The sequence below is a fragment of the Rana temporaria genome, chromosome 5, assembly GCF_905171775.1.
Source record: "Rana temporaria chromosome 5, aRanTem1.1, whole genome shotgun sequence".
Classification (NCBI taxonomy): domain Eukaryota; kingdom Metazoa; phylum Chordata; class Amphibia; order Anura; family Ranidae; genus Rana; species Rana temporaria.
This window is the reverse complement of record NC_053493.1, coordinates 334791271-334812341: the sequence shown is the minus strand read 5'-3', so window position 1 is coordinate 334812341 and position 21071 is coordinate 334791271. Positions and strand designations below refer to the sequence as shown.

Below are 21071 nucleotides of genomic sequence, written 5' to 3'. Positions count from 1 at the left end.
GGTGCTGAACGCATAGATTCCAATTATGTTTTTTTTTTTCAAAAACACCCACTTGTGTGACAATAGCAAATTAATATTTGCTATTGTCTTCCTGATTCTTCTTCAAATCCAACCAGGAAAGCAGCTCTTGAGACCTGATTGGCCAGGGAGTCTTAGGACTCCCAATCGTGTCTCAGGACATCCTTTTCAGCCAGGAAGAGAATGGAGAGGAGAATGGCCGAGCTCTTCATTCCCCCTGCCTCCTATGTTAAGGTAAGTCCCCGCTCACCTTCTCATCCGTCTAACGCCCGGGGAGGGGGGTCATTGGTGTGCTTGTGGAGATCGCCCTCCACCTTCTAGTCCGCCGCTTGTCTCCCGCGTGGGGGGGGGGGGTTTGCTTGCGGTGATAGCCACTGCTTACAAGAGCTAGCCCACTGCATGAATCATGGCTGAGGGGTTTTGAGAGAATTACTGGGAAAGGGTGGTTTGATGTTTTAAGGAAGCTATGTACAGAACCCTACTGTTCCTTCCTATCAGACATGAACTGCATGCATTACAGAGATAAGCACACAGACACAGCTATAAGAATATATTTATAAGAATAAGGTATGTAAAAAAAATAGAAAAGTTTTATTGAAAAATGTAATTAGCATGTTATGAAAGAAAGTATTGATCTTGCAGTGCCCTTGTCACTTCCTGCGTGCTAAGCAGACAGTAAAAACAATGTTATTTTTCTTGTGTACTGTACACTACTAATCCCATCGACTCAGATCTAATGAGGATGGACAAGGGCAAACTTGTCTGAGATCCAACCTGTTAGCAACGTTGGCTCCCTCTATAGTTTGGAAAAGTGAGCATAGCCACCCATAGGGTGGAAGTGTTTTATTTGCAGGATTACGGGGTGAAAATAAAGGTAAAAGTTAAATGATGCAAACACTTCATATAAGTATGGCAAGCTGCACTATTTTAAACATTTGTTTTGTGGTTTTAGATATGCTTTAAACATAAGCTGCTCTGTCACAGATTAATTAAAATTTTAACTAAGACTTTGTGCATACATCAAATGGTAAACCCAGTGTTAATGAAAAGTACACTGTCACTAGTAATTCAAAGTCTGCACAGCCTTACAGCTAATGGGAAGAAACAAGAACGCATACAGTTTTAACCCAGTTTAAAAAACAAATTTTAGAAATTAGTGTGGCATTAAAACAGTCTTAATGATTCCATTTTACTATTGTAATGAGCAGTGAAGGCAAGCAAACATCATTTTCTGTGCATATGTTTACGGTTTGTGTACTGGGCACATCACCAAGCCCAGACAACGATGTCCTACTTGTATACACAGATTCATGGATACATGAATATTAAATACCAGGACACAACAGCATTACTATATTACCAATGCAAGTTCTTCACATTTCCTTTCAAGAATGAACAGTATACCTAACAAATAAGGACAAATGAATGCAAAAAAACAAACACTAGATGGGCTGCCCTTAATTGCTTGCAATAATTTGCTGTTGCAATGCGCTATCATTTATGTAAACATTATATTCTAAATGATCTGCATTATCTAGTTCACAAGCTGACAAAATAGCCTTTTTGTATCGGTTTTCACACCATGCCACTAAGATTATTTATTTTAAATATAAACACATTACTATTTTGGTTATTTAAAATTTAACTGTCACCTACAGTCAGAGGAAGCAGCTATCTTGCATGTTAAAAACGTATAAAACATCATACAATCAATTCCATAGGAGCTGGTGCCATAACTAAATTATGTGATGTATCATGCGCTAAAAAAGATCTCAGAGAAATTCAAAATGCAACAAAAAAAGTGGTTTGTCTGTTGCCACATGGTATGACAGGTCTTAAAGTGGAATCTAAGAATTGTGCACTCTTAACCCTCACAAGAAGGTTGAATTTAGCTGCATGGTATTTCTCAGCCCACTGGTGAAACATACTGGTATACAGGCGGTCAGCAGAGCAAACTCAGGGTTTAACCACCAGGTGTACGCTAGATTAGCATTCCCCATCACACATCTCAGCGGTGATCGAACATTAAAGGGAAATATGTCATGTGTGTTGGGGCCGCAGATTCCTAAAGGCAATATATAAATAAGTGCAGCGCTTTTATACTTATTCCTAGAGGCAAACCTACCCACTTCCTTGCCCACATCGGATGCTGGCATCAGCGATCGTGGGGGTGGAATCTACTATCTTAGGCCAGATGTGTGTGTATGTATATACGTGTGGTGAACCCTCTGTATTCACTTTGGTGAAGTCTTCTCTTGATTGTTGACTTTGACACACATACACCTACCTCCTGAAAAGTGTTCTTGATCTGGCCAACTGTTGTGAAGGGTGTTTTCTTCACCAGGGAAAGAATTCTTCGGTCATCCACCACAGTTGTTTTCTGTGGTCTTCTGGGTCTTTTGGTGTTGCTGAGTTTACCGGGGAGTTTTTTCTTTTTAAGGATGTTCCAAGCAGTTAATTTGGCCACACCTAATGTTTTTGCTATCTATCTGATGGGTTTGTTTTGTTTTTTCAGCCTAATGATGGCTTGCTTCACTGATAGTGACAGCTGTTTGGATCTCATGTTGAGAGTTGACAGCAACAGATTCCAAATGCAAATAGCACACTTGAAATTAACTCTGGACCTTTTATCTGCTCATTGTAAATGGGATAATGAGGGAATAACACACACCTGGCCATAGAACAGCTGAGCAGCCAATTGTCCCATTACTTTTGCTCCCTTAAAAAGTGGGAGGCACATATCCAAACTTCCTACACCATTCACTTTATTTGGATGTAAATACCCTCAAATTAAAGCTGAAAGTCTGCAGTTAAAGCACATGTTTGTTTGTTTCATTTCAAATCCATTGTGGTGGTGTATAAAGCCAAAAAGATTAGAATTGTGTCGATGTCCCAATATTTATGGACCTAACTGTATCTCTAAACACTGCAGAATCCGGCTTCTTTTGTCTTCTGTCACATCATCAATAAACACCAATGACACAGTGCCACTGGAAGCCATGCATGCCCATGCCATCACACTGCCTCCAACATGTTTTACAGATGATGCTGTGTGCTTTGGATCGTGAGCTGTTCAAAGCCTTCTCCACACTTTTTTCTTCCAATTTTTCTGGTACAGATTAATCTTAGTTTCATCCATCCAAAAAAATCTTTTCCAAAACTTGTCTGGGTTGTTTAGATGTTTTTTGGCAAAGTCTAATCTGACTTTTCTATTGTTCAGGCTTATGAATAGTTTGTACCTTGTGGTGAACCCTCTGTTTTTGCTATTGTGAAGTCTTCTCTTGATTGTAGACTTTGACAATGATACGCCTACCTCCTTGGAAAGTGTCCCTCACTTGTCTGGATGCTGTGATGTTGTGAATGGGTTTTTCTTTACCATAGAGAGGATCCCGCGATCATCCACCACTGTTGTCTTTCGTGGACATCCAGGCCTTTTTATGTTGCTGAGCTCACCAGTGCGTTCTTTTTTCTTCAGAGTGTACTAAACTGTTGATTTTGCCACTCCTAATATTGATCCTATCTCTCTGATGGATTTGTTTAGTTTTTGAAGCCTTACAATGGCCTGTTTCACTTACATGGACAGCTCATTTGAATGCATGATGCAGGTTCACAGCAATATATTCCAAATGCAAATACAACACTTAGAATCAACTGCAGACCTTTTACCTGCCTAATTGATAAAGAAATAACGAAAGAGTAGCCCACACCTGGCCATTAAACAGCTTTTGATTCAATTGTCCAATTACTTTTGATCCCTTCAAAAAGGGGGAGATGGATATTCCTAAGAGCTGTTATTCCTAAACTCTTTCTCCAATTTGGATGTACATACCCTCAAATTAAACCAGTGCACTTTCATTATATAACTATAGCTTGAATATGTTTAGGTAAATACCTAAACAAATCTAAAATTGTGCCTGTGTCCAAATATATATGGACCTACTTGCATATACAGTATACAGTTGAGCTTATAAGTTTACATACCCTGGCAGAATTTATGATTTCTTGGCCATTTTTCAGAGAATATGAATGATAACACAAAAACTTTTCTTTCACTCATGGCTAGTGTTTGGCTGAAGCCATTTATTTTCAATCAACTGTGTTTACTCTTTTTAAATCATAATGGCAAAAGAAACTACCAAATTGACCTTGATCAAAAGTTTACATACCCCAGTTCTTAATACGGTGCATTGTCCCCTTTAACATAAGTGACAGCTTGAAGTATATTATGAATGAGGCTCTTTATCTTCTCAGATGGTAAAGCTGCCCATTCCTCTTTCGAAAAAGCCTCCAGTTCCTGTAAATTCTTGGGCTGTCTTGCATGAACTGCACGTTTGAGATCTCCCCAGAGTGGCTCAATAATATTAAGGTCAGGAGACTGAGATGGCCACTCCAGAACTTTTAATTTATTCTGCTGTAGCCAATGACAAGTCAACTTGGCCTTGTGTTTTGGATCATTGTCATGTTGGAATGTCCATGTACGTCCCATGAGCAGCTTCCTGGCTGATGAATGCAAATGTTCCTCCGGTATTTTTTGATAACATACTGCATTCATTTTGCCAAAAATTTGGACCAAATTTCCTGTGGCTTTGTAGCTCACACATCCCCAAAACATCAGTGATCCACCTCCGTACCTTTCATCATAGGCCTTGTTGACTCCTCTTCAAACGTAGCGTTTATTTTTGTGGCCAAAAAGATAAATTTTGGTCTCACTACTCCAAATGACTTTGTGCCAGAAGGTTTGAGGCTTGTGTCTGTGCTATTTGGCACTATTTGGCATATTGTAAGCGGGATAGTTTGTGGCATTTTCACAGTAATGGCTTTCTTCTGGCGACTCAACCATGCAGCCCACCTTTCTTCAAGTGCCTTCTTATTGTGCATCTTGAAACAGCCACACCACATGTTTTAAGAGAGTCCTGTATTTCGCCTGAAGTTATTTGTGGGCTTTTCTTTGCATCCCGAACAATTTTCCTGGCAGTTGTGGCTGAAACGTTAGTTGATCTACCTGACCGTAGTTTGGTTTCAACAGAACCCCTAATTTTCCACTTCTTGATCATAGTTTGAACACTACTGATTGGTATGCTCAATGCCTTGGATATCTTTTTATATCCATTTCCTATTTTTTACACTTCAACTACCTTTTCCTGCAGATCCTTTGACAATTCTTTTGCTTTCCACATGACTAGAATACAGAACGTTTTATACCCACGCACTATGTCAGGGAAGGTTCCATCCGCTGATGACACTGCCTGCTATTTGGCATGCAGTACTGTGGTCCACCAGCAGGTGTCTCCTGGCAGTCTGGAACTGCCAGGGGAGCTTCCCCTGGTGGTGGTATTATAAGATCTTTGGGCCGCAGTACTGGCGTCCACCATCATCTCCTGCAATCAGGCATCACCTGAGTCTTATTGCAGGAGATGTGTATAAACTACCCGGCAGACACACTCATACTTTGCCTTGGTATCTTTCCTTGCGCCCTGACCCTGAACCTGAGAAGCTCTGTATCTGTACCTGATCCTGAACCTGTTCCTGTCTGTTACCTGAACCCTGAGCCTTGTACCTGTACCCGTCCCTCCTGTGATCCATCCATCCTCTCCTTGTCCTGTTTGTTTTCCCTTTCCCCAGCTGCTGACCTCCCGTTGACGACCCTGGCTTGGCCCTGTTTAAATTTAGCTTTCCCTATTACTTGTATATATTTGTCTGTTACTGTTATTATCTGTGGGTTCTGTTTGGTATTGGTTGCTGTGCACTGTGTGGTATTGGAGGTGGTTGTATTTATATTATTTCACTTGTCTTTAATAAATCATTATATTTCACTTACACGCGTTTGGGTTTCATCTGTTGCAGTCCACACAGTTCTGGTCTTATCTGATATGTGACACACTAATTACAAGCAAACAGATAACAGGTCAGGATGGTTACTTTTAATAGCCATTCAAACCCCTTTGTGCCAACTTGTGTGCATGTTATCAGGCCAAAATCACCAGGGTATGTAAACTTTTGATCACGATCATTTGGGTAGTCTCTGTTGCTATTATGATTTAAAACGATTAGACACAGTTGATTGATTATAAATGGCTTCAGCCAAACACTAACCATGAGTGAAAGAAATGTTTTTGTGTTATCATTCATATTCTCTGAAAAATGGCCAAGAAATCATAAATTCTGACTTCTGGCAGGGTAAATAAACTTATGAGCACATTATATTGTCGAAAATGTGCATAGCAGGAGATTTGTGACCAGAGATTGTGACTGGCTCTCTATGGACCGGCTCTCTCACAGCCAGTTCACACATCTCTGCAGCGGCTCTGGTGCGAATTGCACAGGAGTCCTGTTTGTCTTTTGGTTCTGTGTCAGGTCAGAATTCAGCCCAAAATTTGGGCTGAAATTGGACTTCAAATGGTGATTGGGATCGCACCAGACTCCTGCTGTGAGCCGATGCATGTTCTAGTGTGAACCCAGCCTCAAGGTATACTTTATAGATATCCAATTGGGATGTTCTTATACCTCGCACAGAAGGAATGTGATCACTTATACAAGAATGGTAAAAAAAAGGTTTTTAGATTTTTTTTTTATCTCTATACAAACATTTTTGCCTTTCATTCCTATTTTAAACTGAATGGGTTGTTTTACAAGGTGGTCGTTTACAATCACTTTAAGTTGTTTTCTTTTTACAGTGATCCCCTCCTCATTATCGTCCTTGTGGAACAAATGGCTTCTGTTTCCCAGCTGTCATCATGATCCCCATCTCTTTTTTGTGAGTACTCATGATCCCCATCTCTTTATGTAAGTGGAAAAAGAAATCCCAGAGCAGTGCTGCAGCAGGCTGTGTACAGGAAGGGCAGCACCTGAGGACAGCTGCATGACTATAGCAAAGGTGATATCTAGAGGTGGAAGTGGTCTTTACAACTAGCATACAGTACCAGGAGGCCATTGGAGGATCAATCGGCTTAAGCGCTTTTGACCCATTTATGATCTAATGGTCCATATTGCCTGGCATATGATTGCTGGTGCTGGAGTCCTATCCAGTCTGTTTTTTGTCCACCAATGTGAGTTGGAGTTCGCTGCATTCCTGGAGTTAGATCATTATACAGGCGTTACACAGCTTGCCTTCCAGTAAGCAGGAAAACTATATGGTGGTGGCACACGAATGATTATGGTGTTATCCCTGAGGTTCACTCTTTTATCTGCTATCTCGCTTAGTCGTTGTCCACATCCAGCTTCTATATCCAATCCATGGACTCTGAGATCAATTTACACAACTGTGTTTGAATTAATTTCTAATTATCACTGTCACTGGCTTATTAAGCACAGCTTTTTTTTCTTTTTCCTACCTATTCTGAATGTGCTATCTCACGTTTGAGCTGCTGCAGTTTTTTGTGTTTTATATTTGTATTATAGTATGTTGGTCAGGTAGCACAGTATTTCTTACTTTTTATCTTTATGTAAGTGCCCAATCACTTTTGGACTGAGAATACATCTCAGGCTGTTGATCAGATATATTTCTTGTAGTTAGGCTGACTGGTCACCAGGGGGTGCTCCACTGCCATCCATTTCCTATCCCATGTGGGGTGGTTTAAAGAGGTTCCTGTCTGAGATGCAGCGCTACTCCGATACTTATACTCTAATGTAAAAAATGTTAGTACACAACCTCAATGTGTTGTTGATGGCACTTTATAAATGACTTGTTATTACTTCACATGAACATAGGATTATTGTTATTGCACACTAATATTTGTGTATCCTTCAGTGTATCGGGTCTCCTGATGAAGTTTTAAGCTGTGAAATGAGTCTGGACCTGGGGATACCTCTTTGCATTTTTTACAACTGCCCCACCTCCCAATAGAAAATTTACTGTATACATTTAAATGCTTTGAATCGTCATACTTATGGGTATAATTACATAGGAAGTACAGCTTTGTTAGCAGAGACTAGTGCTTTAGGATTTGATATATGGAATATTAATCACACCATGGATTTTATGGATTCATTTTATCATAAATTGTGTAAAATTAAACATTTGTAGTTTTAACTTATAAGAGGTCGTGTGTCATATTTCTGAGGCTGTGTGTGGCACCTAAAAAGTCCCTCTTTGTCTTTCTGTATTATGCATTTTGCTTCTTGCAGCTAGGATGCGGTGCTACTCTTTTCAGGCTGTACTTCTGACCTGTTTTAGGTAATAGGCCTCGTACACACAACCGTTTTCCTTGACAGAATCCATCAAGAAACTTGGTGGCAGAGCTTTTTTGCAGAGGAAAACGGTCGTGTGTATGTTTTTCGTCGAGAAAACTGTCGTGTAACTCGACGAGAAAAAAAGAGAACAAGTTCTCTTTTTCCTCGTCGGGAGTCTCAAGTTCCTCGTCGTGTTTCTTGTCGGGCTGGTTTACCACAAGAAACACGTTCGTGTGTATGCTTAGAAACCCGCGCATGCTCAGAATAAAGTATGAGATGGGAGCGTGCCTTTGGTAAAAGTAGGGTTTGTAATGGAGATAGCACATTCGTCACATTGTAACAGACTGAAAAGCGTGAATCGTCTCTCACCAAACTTTTACTTAACACGCAGTAATAACATGAGATTAGCAAAAGCAGCCCCAAGGGTGGTGCCAGTGGAATCAAATTTCCCCTTTATATTGCTGTCGCACGTGTTGTACGTCACAGCGTTTGAGAACGATGAGATTTTGTCTTGACAGTGTGTACGCAAAGAAAGCTTGTCAAGATTCTCGACAAGCTTAACAAGGAACTCGTCGAGGAAAACGATGTTTCATTTACGACGAGTTCCTCGGACGTGTGTACGAGGCCGTACACTTTAAGGCTCCATTCAGACTTCTGTGACTTGTCATGCGACTTTAGGCATCAAAGTTGCATGACTAGTCACACACCATGTTTTATATTAAGTATCATTGATATCTATGCTACTTAAAGTTGCAGCGACCTCAAAGTAGTTCATGCACTACTTTGGTCCAACTTGATGCAAACTTATGAGCCATAGACTTCAATGTCAGCCCTCAAAAGTCGCAGGGGAAATTCACACCTGAATGTTTTACATGCGACAGTTGTGCAACAGTTGTCCATTATCATTAGTCAAAGCCAAAGTCGCATCCAAAATTTCGGCAAAGTTGCACTCTAAAGTCATGGGACTTTGGAGTCATACAAGTGTTAATGGAGCCTCTGGCTCCATCCACACGTAGCCTAGTGGGAGCGCATATTTTTTGCCTTTTTTTTCTTCCATGACACACATAAGGCAGCCCATTGTACACACATAAAAGTAGCTTGTGGGACATTTTGACATGTTGCTGTTTACATGTTTTTTACTGTGCATTTTGTCACGTTTATCACACTTTTTTTCACACGACAAAATGCGTGTTTGCTCCCATGTTTGGGATGTGATTAACAATTAATGGCACTGAAAGCACAACTAGTTCATTTTAGCTGTTTAAAGGTGGATAGTCAATGGGTTCAGCAGGGACTGACCTTATTTGAATCCATGTATGGGCTAGATTGACACTATTGATTGATTTGTGTACAACAAGGCTGTCTGTTTTTTCCCAAATGATTGGTGCCACCGGGTATAGCCAGCAACATTAAATATTGTATTCTCTTGCACAATAACTCAGCGTGAGTGGTTCCCCCATCCACATCGAATGTGTGGATGGGGGAATCTAAACATTTTTGTTGAACTAAAAAATGTATAATGTTAGGCCTGCCTTAGAGTTACCAAATCTGTATAGTAGGATGACACACCTATCTATCCAAACACTCTTAGGTAGATTCACGTAGGGGCGCCTAACTTAAGGGCGGCCTAGCCTTTTTAGGCTACACCGCCGTAAATTAGTTAGGCTAGTAGTGATTCTCAAACCACTTACCTGCTAATTTTCGGCGGCGTAGCCTAAAACGAGCGGGCGTAAGCACGCCTAATTCAAATGACTTGGAGGGGGGCGTGTTGTATGGAAATGAGGCTTGACCTCACGTTTGATGTTTTTTGACACTGCGCATGCGCCGGGCGACTACATTTCCCAGTGCGCATTGCGGCTAAGTAGGCCGTACGGGCCTATTGATTTCGACGTGTACGTAAACAACGTAAATCCCGATTCGCGGACGACTTGCGCAAACGACGTAAAAAATTCGAACCTCGCGGCAGGAAAGGCGGCCATACTTAACATTGTTATTCCACCTCATAGGTGGAATAACTTTAGGCGGCCTATCGCTTACGGAAACAACGTTAATTGACTGCGACGGGCTCGCGTTCTTTCGGGAATCGTCATAAATGCTCATTTACATAATCTACGCCGGCCGCAATGGAAGCGCCACCTAGCGGTAAGCCAAAACATTGCAATCTAAGATAGGACGGCGCAAGCCGTCCTATCTTAGATATGTTTAAGTGTATCTCTGTTAGAGAATACACTTAAACATAGGTCGGCTTTGATTCAGAGTTAGGTCTGCTTATCTGTAGATAAGCCGACCTAACTCTTTGTGAATCTACCTATCTGTATCCAATCAGGCAGGCCTTTGCACTACACAATTGAATTGATGGTAGATCTAAAGAAGAATAGTGTATGGTGAGCTTTGCAGACTTCTAGGGACACACTACTCCTGTTTTCAATACTACAGCTCTGCTCCACATAGGCTCCACTCTGCGGATCAATCGGCAGAGGAAAACAATGAGTATGTATTTAGTGAGAATGGTGCTCACTCCAAAGACATGCTGGTAGGTTAATTGGATCTTGTCCAAATTGGCCCAGTATATATGTATATATGTGTGTACGACTGTGTGTCCCACGCGCGTCGAGATCCTACGGGGTAAATGACCACACCAGCCAGGAAGATACTGGCTGCAAAAAACGCCTAGAGGTGATTCAGTTCACATGTGTAGCGCTATACAAGTCATTCATTCATTCATTCATGTAACTACAGTGGTGGGAGGGAGAAATCTCCTGGAGGGGAAGGGCAGGTGCAGGGGGTGTGAGTTTTCTGTGCAAGAAACTGGAGGCTGAGATAAAGCCTGCCCTAGAACATAGAAAAAGTTTTTTTATTGATATATTGGTAGCTGGAATTTAGAAAAAAAATATCTAATCACACACACTGTAACATAAGAGTGAGGTTTTGGAGCACAGAATCATATCACGCTGGATTATACAAAACTCAAATTAAGCCTAGGTTCACACTGCTGCAAATTCAAAATCGCGGTAAAATGCGCGATTTTGCCGCGATTTTGCCCGAAATCGCAAAAAGTAGTACAGGAACTACTTTTTGAAATCGCAGATGCGGCGTCGCACTGATTAGGACAGTGCCATTGCCGACAATTGCCGACGATTTGAGATGCGATTTGACATGTCAAATCGCATCTCAAATCATTCCAAATCGTACCCAGTGTGAACCAGGGCTTAAGCCTAACTCTAGCCAAAGCTTTTTATTTCATTTTGGACAGGGAAGGATAGGGGTTAAAGCCTTTTTAAGGTATTTTTATTGCCATCTCTGAAACAGCATATTTATAATTTTTCTTATTCCCTTAATGCAGTTTTAATGTGCGGTTACTGTATATATCGATTAGGCTATCTGATATAATGGATGCAGTGTATTAATTTTCAACCCTTAGAATGCCTAACTTTTAATTCTTAGAATGAAAAAAAAAACTTCAGACATGCTCATAAAAAAAATATATGTTCAGCAAAAATGTATAGCTCATGTACTTACCTGTGCACCCCGCTATTGCACATTATTATGTGGCAGGCTCCAAGCCGGTTACAAAGTTCTGAAGACACAGACAGCAGTCCAACTCCTGAGGCACCACAAGCTGTGTAGGCACAGGCTGCTGTACGTTTGGAGTGAATAAAGGAATCTACCAGCCGGTACAGTTCATCCAAAGCATTTAATGGTCTCATCAGCTACAGAGAAAAAAATATATATATATACCGGTATATATAACATAGCAAAGACAAGCATTTACTTTATACACACACTACCATAAAACAATTCCTATGTATCTCATGCTTTCGGTTAAGTAAAGAAACAACCACTATGTTGTTTAAATCTATCATATCTTGTCAATGAGTACTCATTTTAAGTTATTATTTGAAGGTTGTCTAAAAGTTTTTTTTTTTCCAAATAGTTTTAATCGTTGTGCATACTTTTTGAGCGAATCTCATTAACAGATGTCTTTGACCTATATGTCTGACACTGCAATAGACATCCTTGCTAAATGGTGGCGAGAGAGAGAGAGAGAGAGAGAGAGAGAGAGAGAGAGAGAGATTAGTCAGCTAATTACAATCACTGTGCTGTGCTTTATACCAATGGTGTCCAAACTGTGGCCCGGGGGCAAAAATTTGGCACTTTGCTTATCTTTATCTGGCTCTTGGCGTACTATTCTTCCTTCTGATAAAAAACGCACTAAATACCCCATACATGGAAACCATGCTTGGAGAGAACTCTCTGTATCAGCGGTGGAATTTTAGATTCTGGGAAGATCCAGGGATTTGTCAGTATTTATACTGTGAACGCCTGTTACCCCTGTAGGGGTTCAAGTATCTGGTGAGTGCGGGACCATAGGGAGCGAGCACGTTTTTTTTGCACAGAAGATTTATTGCTCTCACGTGGAAGAAGCACACAGCACTTTTAATATTTTATTTATTTATTTATTTTTGCATGGATTTTTTGCATAAAGACTCTTTTACTGACAGTATGGAAACTGTTTGTTGAAAGCACACTGCACTATATTTATATTTTTATTTTCATATTTATATTTATATTTATATTTATTGATTCACTCAATTTTGCATGAAGCAGAGATGGAATGAATTTTCAGCACTTGAACACTTTTTGAGTTTTTTGTTTCTTGAATAGTTTTTTGATCAGTTTGTTATTTGGATCACCACGCAACAATTTGTTGTTTTTTGTTTTTGGTTCTGGCTTTATTATACCACCCATACAACATTCATTATTTTTTGATATTTAATCTACACTTAAGGTTGGCGCCACCACCTGCTTCTCATATTTCACACTTTTTCTCCATTCTGTGGGGATTTTTCTGCAGGGGCAGCCCCTCACACTTATTATATTATATACCTTATTTTTAAATATTCTGTAGCGCAGATTCACATTTTTCCTTTTGCACTAAATACCCCACTGACAACACAAATAGGGCATGATTTCTGCCACTGATACCAACAATGGGCCATTATTCCTTCCACTGACATCTAGGATGGGGCACTATTCCTCCCACTGGCACCGATGATGGGGCACTATTCCTCCCACTGGTGACAACAATGGCCCACTTTTCCTCCCACTAGTGCCAACAATGGGGCACTAGTCCTCCCACTGACACCAACATTGGGTCACTTTTCCTTCCACTAACGCCAACAATGGGGCACTATTCCTACCACTGACACCAACGATGGGGCACTATTTCTCCCATTGACACCAACATTGGGGCACTATTCATCTCACTCACACCCATACTGGGGCACTATTCCTTTCACTGACCAACTTTGGGGCACTATTCCTCCCACTGACAACAACATTGGGGCACTATTCCTTCCACTGACACCAACGATTGGGCACTTATCCTCTCACAAATACCAACAATGGTGCATAATTCCTACCCCTAATACCAAAGATGGAGCATTGATTACTCCCACGGATGCCAAGACATTTTCTACTCCCACCTGCTACAGTCTGGCCCCCCTAAAGTCTTATGTACAGTAAACCGACACTTTGTTTAGAATGTTTAGAGACTCCCTGCTTTGTACAATGACCATACAGGTCTGCCAAAATGTACATATACAAAGAAGAAAACATTCAAAACAGAAAAAAAATTGAACATTAACATGTTATTAAGATTATTAGCAATAAGCTGATCACAGCCAAATAAATAAATGCATACAAAGGTCAAATTTAAAGGTCTTATCTTTTTTAGATGCCTAATATTGTTGGATTCTTTCTAGGAAATTGGCAAAACCCCTATTGGTGTGTGGTGTGCTTGTATGGCCAGAAACAAAGGCTGGAAAAAATCCTGGGCCAAAAAGTTAATAAAAATCAAATTTTGATTTTTATTAACTTTTTGGCCCAGGTTTTTTTCTGATTTTTTTCACTTTATTGCATCATTTGAAACTTATGCGCTGCACTAACCTTTATAACATGTACTTTTCTGGATCTTGTGATTTTCCTTAAGTGTTCAGCTTACATTTATTTGGGGGAGGGGGTCTATTTTTTTTTTTTGCGCTGATTGCACCTTTCGCCATTTGTAGAAACAAAGGCTGCACATGAAATTTGTCTGCACATTGGTCATACTGAATTATGCAGGGTTTCATCCTAATAGCATGGGTCATTTACCTTGTCAATGAAAGCAGCTTTAGATGTGGTATTTGGAGGAAGGTTTGTCTTATCCAAGTAGAAAGCCCTGAGAAAGACACCAATACATCAATAGTTAATATTGGAGGCCAGTTCAAAGTTAAATATATAAATATAATGTATATAATTTAAACTGCAAATTACATAAATTCTAAAATATAAATCAAGCATTTATAAAATTGTCAGTGGAGTTATCATTTAAGAATTTGCATTCCAGTGTTGTTCATATTTTTATAAAAAAACTGTTTCCAGATACAAAAACTGTTTACACATAACATAACATAACATAACATAACACCCTTTTGCTGGCTATAAATCCATTAAAGGGCTGGACTGATAGTCTATACTCCCTATAACTTAAAGGAGTGTGGCTGATGGCAAAGCTGCCACATGGGTGTTTTCTAGGTATGCCTTAGTCATGTACTTGTAGCTGCCCTGCTTTTTAAATCTTTATGACTGCCGGTATTCTTATTTTATTATTATTCTTATTTTGTATCTATATTCTGAACAATAACACTGCACTGACATGTTTAACCCAATACTAATTTCCTCATTCTTACACTGAGACAAGACTCCACACTGATTCCCATACTCACAAATCCTCAGTGACATTTATACCCTTACACAAAATTCCACACAGACACCAATACACTATGCACAACTCCTCAGTGACCTCTATACCCTGATACAAGACTCCACACTGGCCTCTATACCCTGACACAGGACTCCACACTGACCCCAATACCCTGATACAAGACTCCACAATGACCTCTATACCCCGATACAAGACTCCATCCTGACCTCTATACTCTGATACAAGACTCCACAATGACCCCTATACCCTGATACAAGACTCCATCCTGACCTCTATACTCTGATACAAGACTCAACACTGACCCCTATACCCTGATACAAGACCCCACACTGTCCTTTTTACCCCGATACAAGACTCCACACTGACTTCTATACCTCAATACAATACAAGACTTCACACTGACCTCTGTACCCTGATAAAAGACTCCACACTGACCTCTGTACCCTGATAAAAGACTCCACACTGACCTCTATACCCTGATACAAGACTCCACACTGACCTCTGTACCCTGATACAAGACTCCACACTGACCTCTATACCCTAATACAAGACTTCACACTGACCTCTGTACCCTGATACAAGACTCCACACTGATCTCTATAACCCGATACAAGACTCCACACTGATTTCTATAACCCGATACAAGACTCCATACTGACTTCTATACCTCAATACAATACAAGACTTCACACTGACCTCTGTACCCTGATAAAAGACTCCACACTGACCTCTGTACCCTGATAAAAGACTCCACACTGACCTCTATACCCTGATACAAGACTCCACACTGACCTCTGTACCCTGATACAAGACTCCACACTGACCTCTATACCCTAATACAAGACTTCACACTGACCTCTGTACCCTGATACAAGACTCCACACTGATCTCTATAACCCGATACAAGACTCCACACTGATTTCTATAACCCGATACAAGACTCCATACTGACCTCTGTACCCTGATACAAGACTCCACACTGACCTCTATACCCTAATACAAGACTTCACACTGACCTCTGTACCCTGATACAAGACTCCACACTGACCTCTGTACCCTGATAAAAGACTCCACACTGACCTCTATACCCTGATACAAGACTCCACACTGACCTCTGTACCCTGATACAAGACTCCACACTGACCTCTATACCCTAATACAAGACTTCACACTGACCTCTGTACCCTGATACAAGACTCCACACTGATCTCTATAACCCGATACAAGACTCCACACTGATCTCTATAACCCGATACAAGACTCCACACTGACCTCTGTACCCTGATACAAGACTCCACACTGATCTCTATAACCCGATACAAGACTCCACACTGATCTCTATAACCCGATACAAGACTCCACACTGACCTCTGTACCCTGATACAAGACTCCACACTGACCTCTATACCCTAATACAAGACTTCACACTGACCTCTGTACCCTGATCCAAGACTCCACACTGACCTCTATACCCTAATACAAGACTTCACACTGACCTCTATACCCTGATACAAGACTTCACACTGATCTCTATACCCCGATACAAGACTCCACACTGATCTCTATACCCCGATACAAGACTCCACACTGATCTCTATACCCTGATACAAGACTCCACACTGACCTCTGTACCCTGATACAAGACACCAGACTGACCTCTGTACCCTGATACAGGACTCTGCACTAATCTCTATACCCTGATACAAGACTCCACACTGACCTCTATACCCGGATACAAGACTTCACACTGACCTCTATACCCTGATACAAGACTCCACACTGACCTCTATACCCTGATACAAGACTCCACACTGATCTCTATACCCCGATACAAGACTCCACACTGACCTCTAAGACTCCACACTGACCTCTATACCCTGATACAAGACACCAGACTGACCTCTGTACCCTGATACAGGACTCTGCACTAATCTCTATACCCTGATACAAGACTCCACACTGACCTCTATACCCGGATACAAGACTTCACACTGACCTCTATACCCTGATACAAGACTCCACACTGACCTCTATACCCTGATACAAGACTCCACACTGATCTCTATACCCCGATACAAGACTCCACACTGACCTCTAAGACTCCACACTGACCTCTATACCCTGATACAAGACACCAGACTGACCTCTGTACCCTGATACAAGACTCCACACTGACCTCTATACCCTACTGCAGCTAAAAGACAAAATCATTTTGCATGATTTAACATATTTACAGGCAACATTCTGATTGGCTAAACTAAAGATGAGATTAGCTCAATCCATATTAATGTTTGACCTCGTCCTACATGAAGGACATTTTTTTTTTTTTTTTTTATAAGCCTCTTTGATTGTTTAATAGTTTATCTTAAAAAAATCTATCCTTGTCATTAACAAGTCTTTCCATACAACATATACTTGGGCATCATATCACAGTTCCTGTGCACAACCTCTACCGGCCACCTTTCTCTTTCTATGAAATATACTTCCTTCCTGAATATTGTTTGACTTCATTAAATCATAATCTCCTTTTGCCTTATTCCCTTTCCAGTTTCCTCCAAGCTATAAATACAAACGCGCTCACCACCAAAGCACAGTTCATGGATCAAAAAGAAACATGAACCTGAATCCCTGTAAAGCCCTTAGAACTCCCTCATCTAACACCAGTTTGAAACCTTCAGATCTTCTTTGTTTTTAACTTCAGGATCGCCTTCGTTTTACAGCATATTAAACTCCTACATAAAAACAAGAGATGTCTAAGGAAAAGATATAACACAAAAGGTCTTCTGGAGAGCTGTACGAAAACAAGGAATCGTGTGAGGTTATCTTTTCATACGATCAACCTTTTACTTACATGAGCGTGTGTATTACTTATTGAATGAAGGCTGTGATAATAAATAACCAAATCTAGCTTTTTGTTATGATAGACACTGGCCAGACGGGTCTAATGCTTGCTGAATGCAAAATAGCCATATACTACAAACACAGAAAACGACATTAGGTGCAGATCACAGCAGGGCGACACTGATTTTGCTGGGCATGTCAATATGTTTGTTGAGGACAAACAAGCAGAAAAAATGTAAGAGGGGATTAAAAAAAAGAATAAGGCAAGAAGTTTCCGTTTATAGAGTGAATGTTTTTTGTACATTTGTAGGTAGATTCAAGTACATCTGCCTAAACTTGCTGCGGCGTAGCTTAGCCTGTTTAGGCTACGCCGCCGTAAGTCAGCTAGGCAAGTACATGATTCTCAATGAACTTGCCTGCTAATATACGGCAGCGTAGCCTAAAGCGGGTGGGCGTAAGGGTGACGAATTCAAATGTGTTGGAGGGGGGCGTGTTTGATGGTAATGAGGCTTGACCTCACGTTTTTTAAGTTTCCTTTTTACTGTGCATGCGCCGGGCGCCTACATTTCCCAGTGCGCATTGCGGCTAAGTACGCCATATGGGCCTATTGATTTAGACGTGGACGTAAACGATGTAAATCCCGATTCACGGACGACTTACGCAAACGACGTAAAATTTTTTAATCTCGCGGTGGGAATGGCGGCCATACTTTAACATTGTTATTCCACCTAATAGGTGGAATAACTTTAGGCCTGCTAATGCCTTACAGAAACGGTGTAAATCGACTGCGGCGGCCGGGCGTACATTTGTGAATCGGCGTATCAACTCATTTACATATTCTACGCCGACCGCAATGGAAGCGCCACCTAGCGGCCATCCAAAATATTGCAATCTAAGATAGGACGGCGCAAACTGTCGTATTTCTGATATGTTTAAGTGTATCTCTGTTTGAGCATACGCTTAAACCAGTGTTTCTCAATTCCAGTCCTCAGGCCCCCCCAACAGGTCAGGTTTTCAGGATTTCCCTCAGATGAAAAGGCTGTGGTGATTACTAAGGCAGTGAAACTGATCAAATCACCTGTGCAAAATAATGGAAATCCTGAAAACCTGACCTGTTGGGGGGGGCCTGAGGACTGGAATTGAGAAACACTGGCTTAAACATACGTCGACGTAGATTCTGAGTTAGGTTGACTTATCTACTGATAAGTCAGCCTAACTCTACCTGAATCTACCTATTGGTCTCTCCTAACTTCCAGTCCTGCAGATATAACAGGATTTGAGAGTAATGCCCCGTACACACATGCAGGATTTCCAACGGAAAAAGTTCCCGTCGGAACTCCCGAGGGGAAAGCCGAGAACCTGCTCGGTTCAATCTTTCCTCTACACACGGTTTTCCCGACAGCAAAACTGCAATGGAGCTCCATTGAAGTTTCTCCCATAGGAAAACTGCCAAAAACCGCCGGGCAAAAGTCCGTCGGTTTTTCACGGGCGGAAAAAAAGAGAACTGGTTCTCTTTTTTTTGTCCGGCGGTTTTTGGGCAGTTTTCCCATTGGAAAAACACACGGCCGGGATTCTTGGCCAAAAGCTCTCCTTGCAGTTTTCCCGTTGGGAAAACTGATCGAGTGTACGAGACAGAAGTCTCTCTAAAGTGAACGAGTATTCCCTCAGTTGTCACTACAACTGGTGTCCTTATTGGAGGATTTCCTCTCACTTCCTGATTATTTGACAAGTGTAAAATGTTTCTATTTTCTATTTTTTCCCCCAGAGAAATTGATCAATGAGCAAATGGAAAGTGTCTAGTGCAGACACAGATAGCAGTAAAAAAGCAGACAGGTTCTAACCTTTACTCACTATCTAAAAGTAAAAAAAAATTGGGCTGTATCGTAGATATGCTTTGAAGCTGATCTCCAGGATATCCATAACAAAACTCGCAACCTTCCTTATTATACCAAAAAACAAATACTTGTGGCATTAACAATTACACTTTTATTTTAGGCCAACCTAAATGGGAGGCCATAGCGTGGTGCCACACATCGTTTTCCATGTCTCTCTGTGCAACACATATAATATTAGGTTTTGGGATGGGAGTTACATTTGTTGGTGGTTATTGACTTTAGGCCATGTCCGGGACAATTTATTTTTCTATGTCAACACCCCCGTAGCTACATGCTGCTATCACTGGCAGCTCATATACATAGAGAATACATGGGGGTGGTGGAGCTGATCAAAAGTGGGCATAGCTGAGCACAGACAAGAAGTTCCTTCTCAAATATAGTAGTACCACCACTAGTTCATTTCTGGCTGATAGGATGACGTAAATGCAATCTGCATTGCAGTTATGCTCTGCAGGAGAGTAGAGATCTACCTGCCAAATGGTAGCAAAATACTCATAGGCAATGTAACATATTGAAACCAAAAAAACCTCAGCACAATTACCTATGGAGCAATCAAAAATATTAATGCACCAAGTGTTCCCACATGTAACCGAACATAGTAGTGGCGCACAGTAATATGTGCCAAACAATCGCAATAACATTATATGATACCGTAATTTTTTCTTTGAGGATATAACCATATCTTGTTTTTGTGATTGCCTGGTACATTTTGTATATATATATATATATATATATATATATATATATATATATATAGTATTACTGTCCTATCCACTACTGTCCACCACCTATCCAATATTGTAATATAATATATTGATTAAAATAGTTAAATACGTTTCAGTCCTGACCATTATTAAGACCACTATTCTATCCCTTTAAGTGGAGTGTACCCATATGGGCTTTTAGTAGATGATGTGAAATTTAAAGTGTCTCCTATCTACCCTATGTTGATTATTTCACAACATGAGAACCACGGACACATTCAATTTTATTGCACTTCCTTTAATTGTAAAAACTCTGTGCTCCTGGTTAATCAAATTTTGTATGAAATACCTAATGGAAATGTTGGCCGCATGCCAATATTGAGCGGCTCAGTGAGGTAAATGGGAACAAACTGTTTTTGCAATGTTCTGAGTAAAACAATGCAATGGTTGAAAACGCGTAGAAATTGATCCAATCATCTATTAGGCTTCAACATTTATTGTTTTGTTTAACAGGATCTTCCTAATTACTGAATCATAAACTGAAATAATATTTAGAGCACATTTGTAAATATAAATATTACATGTTAAGTGTAAAAAAACTGATGCTAAAGTCTTGTTAAAAAAACAAAAAACAAAAAAAACATGTTATACTTACCTGCTCTTACCTGGTCTCTCTTC

At 40.6% G+C, this 21071-nt stretch overlaps 1 protein-coding gene across 1 annotated transcript in view; it reads right to left on the bottom strand.

Annotated features, from left to right (window-relative positions):
* Positions 1–21071, bottom strand: part of PREX2 (phosphatidylinositol-3,4,5-trisphosphate dependent Rac exchange factor 2) — a 370987-nt gene that overhangs the window by 64724 nt on the left and 285192 nt on the right. Inside the window, exons 36-37 of the mRNA XM_040354370.1 lie at positions 14341–14407; positions 11707–11897 (exon numbers count right to left, since the gene is read on the bottom strand). Coding sequence (XP_040210304.1) covers positions 11707–11897; positions 14341–14407 — 258 coding nt within the window. The remainder of the gene's footprint in view (positions 1–11706; positions 11898–14340; positions 14408–21071) is intronic.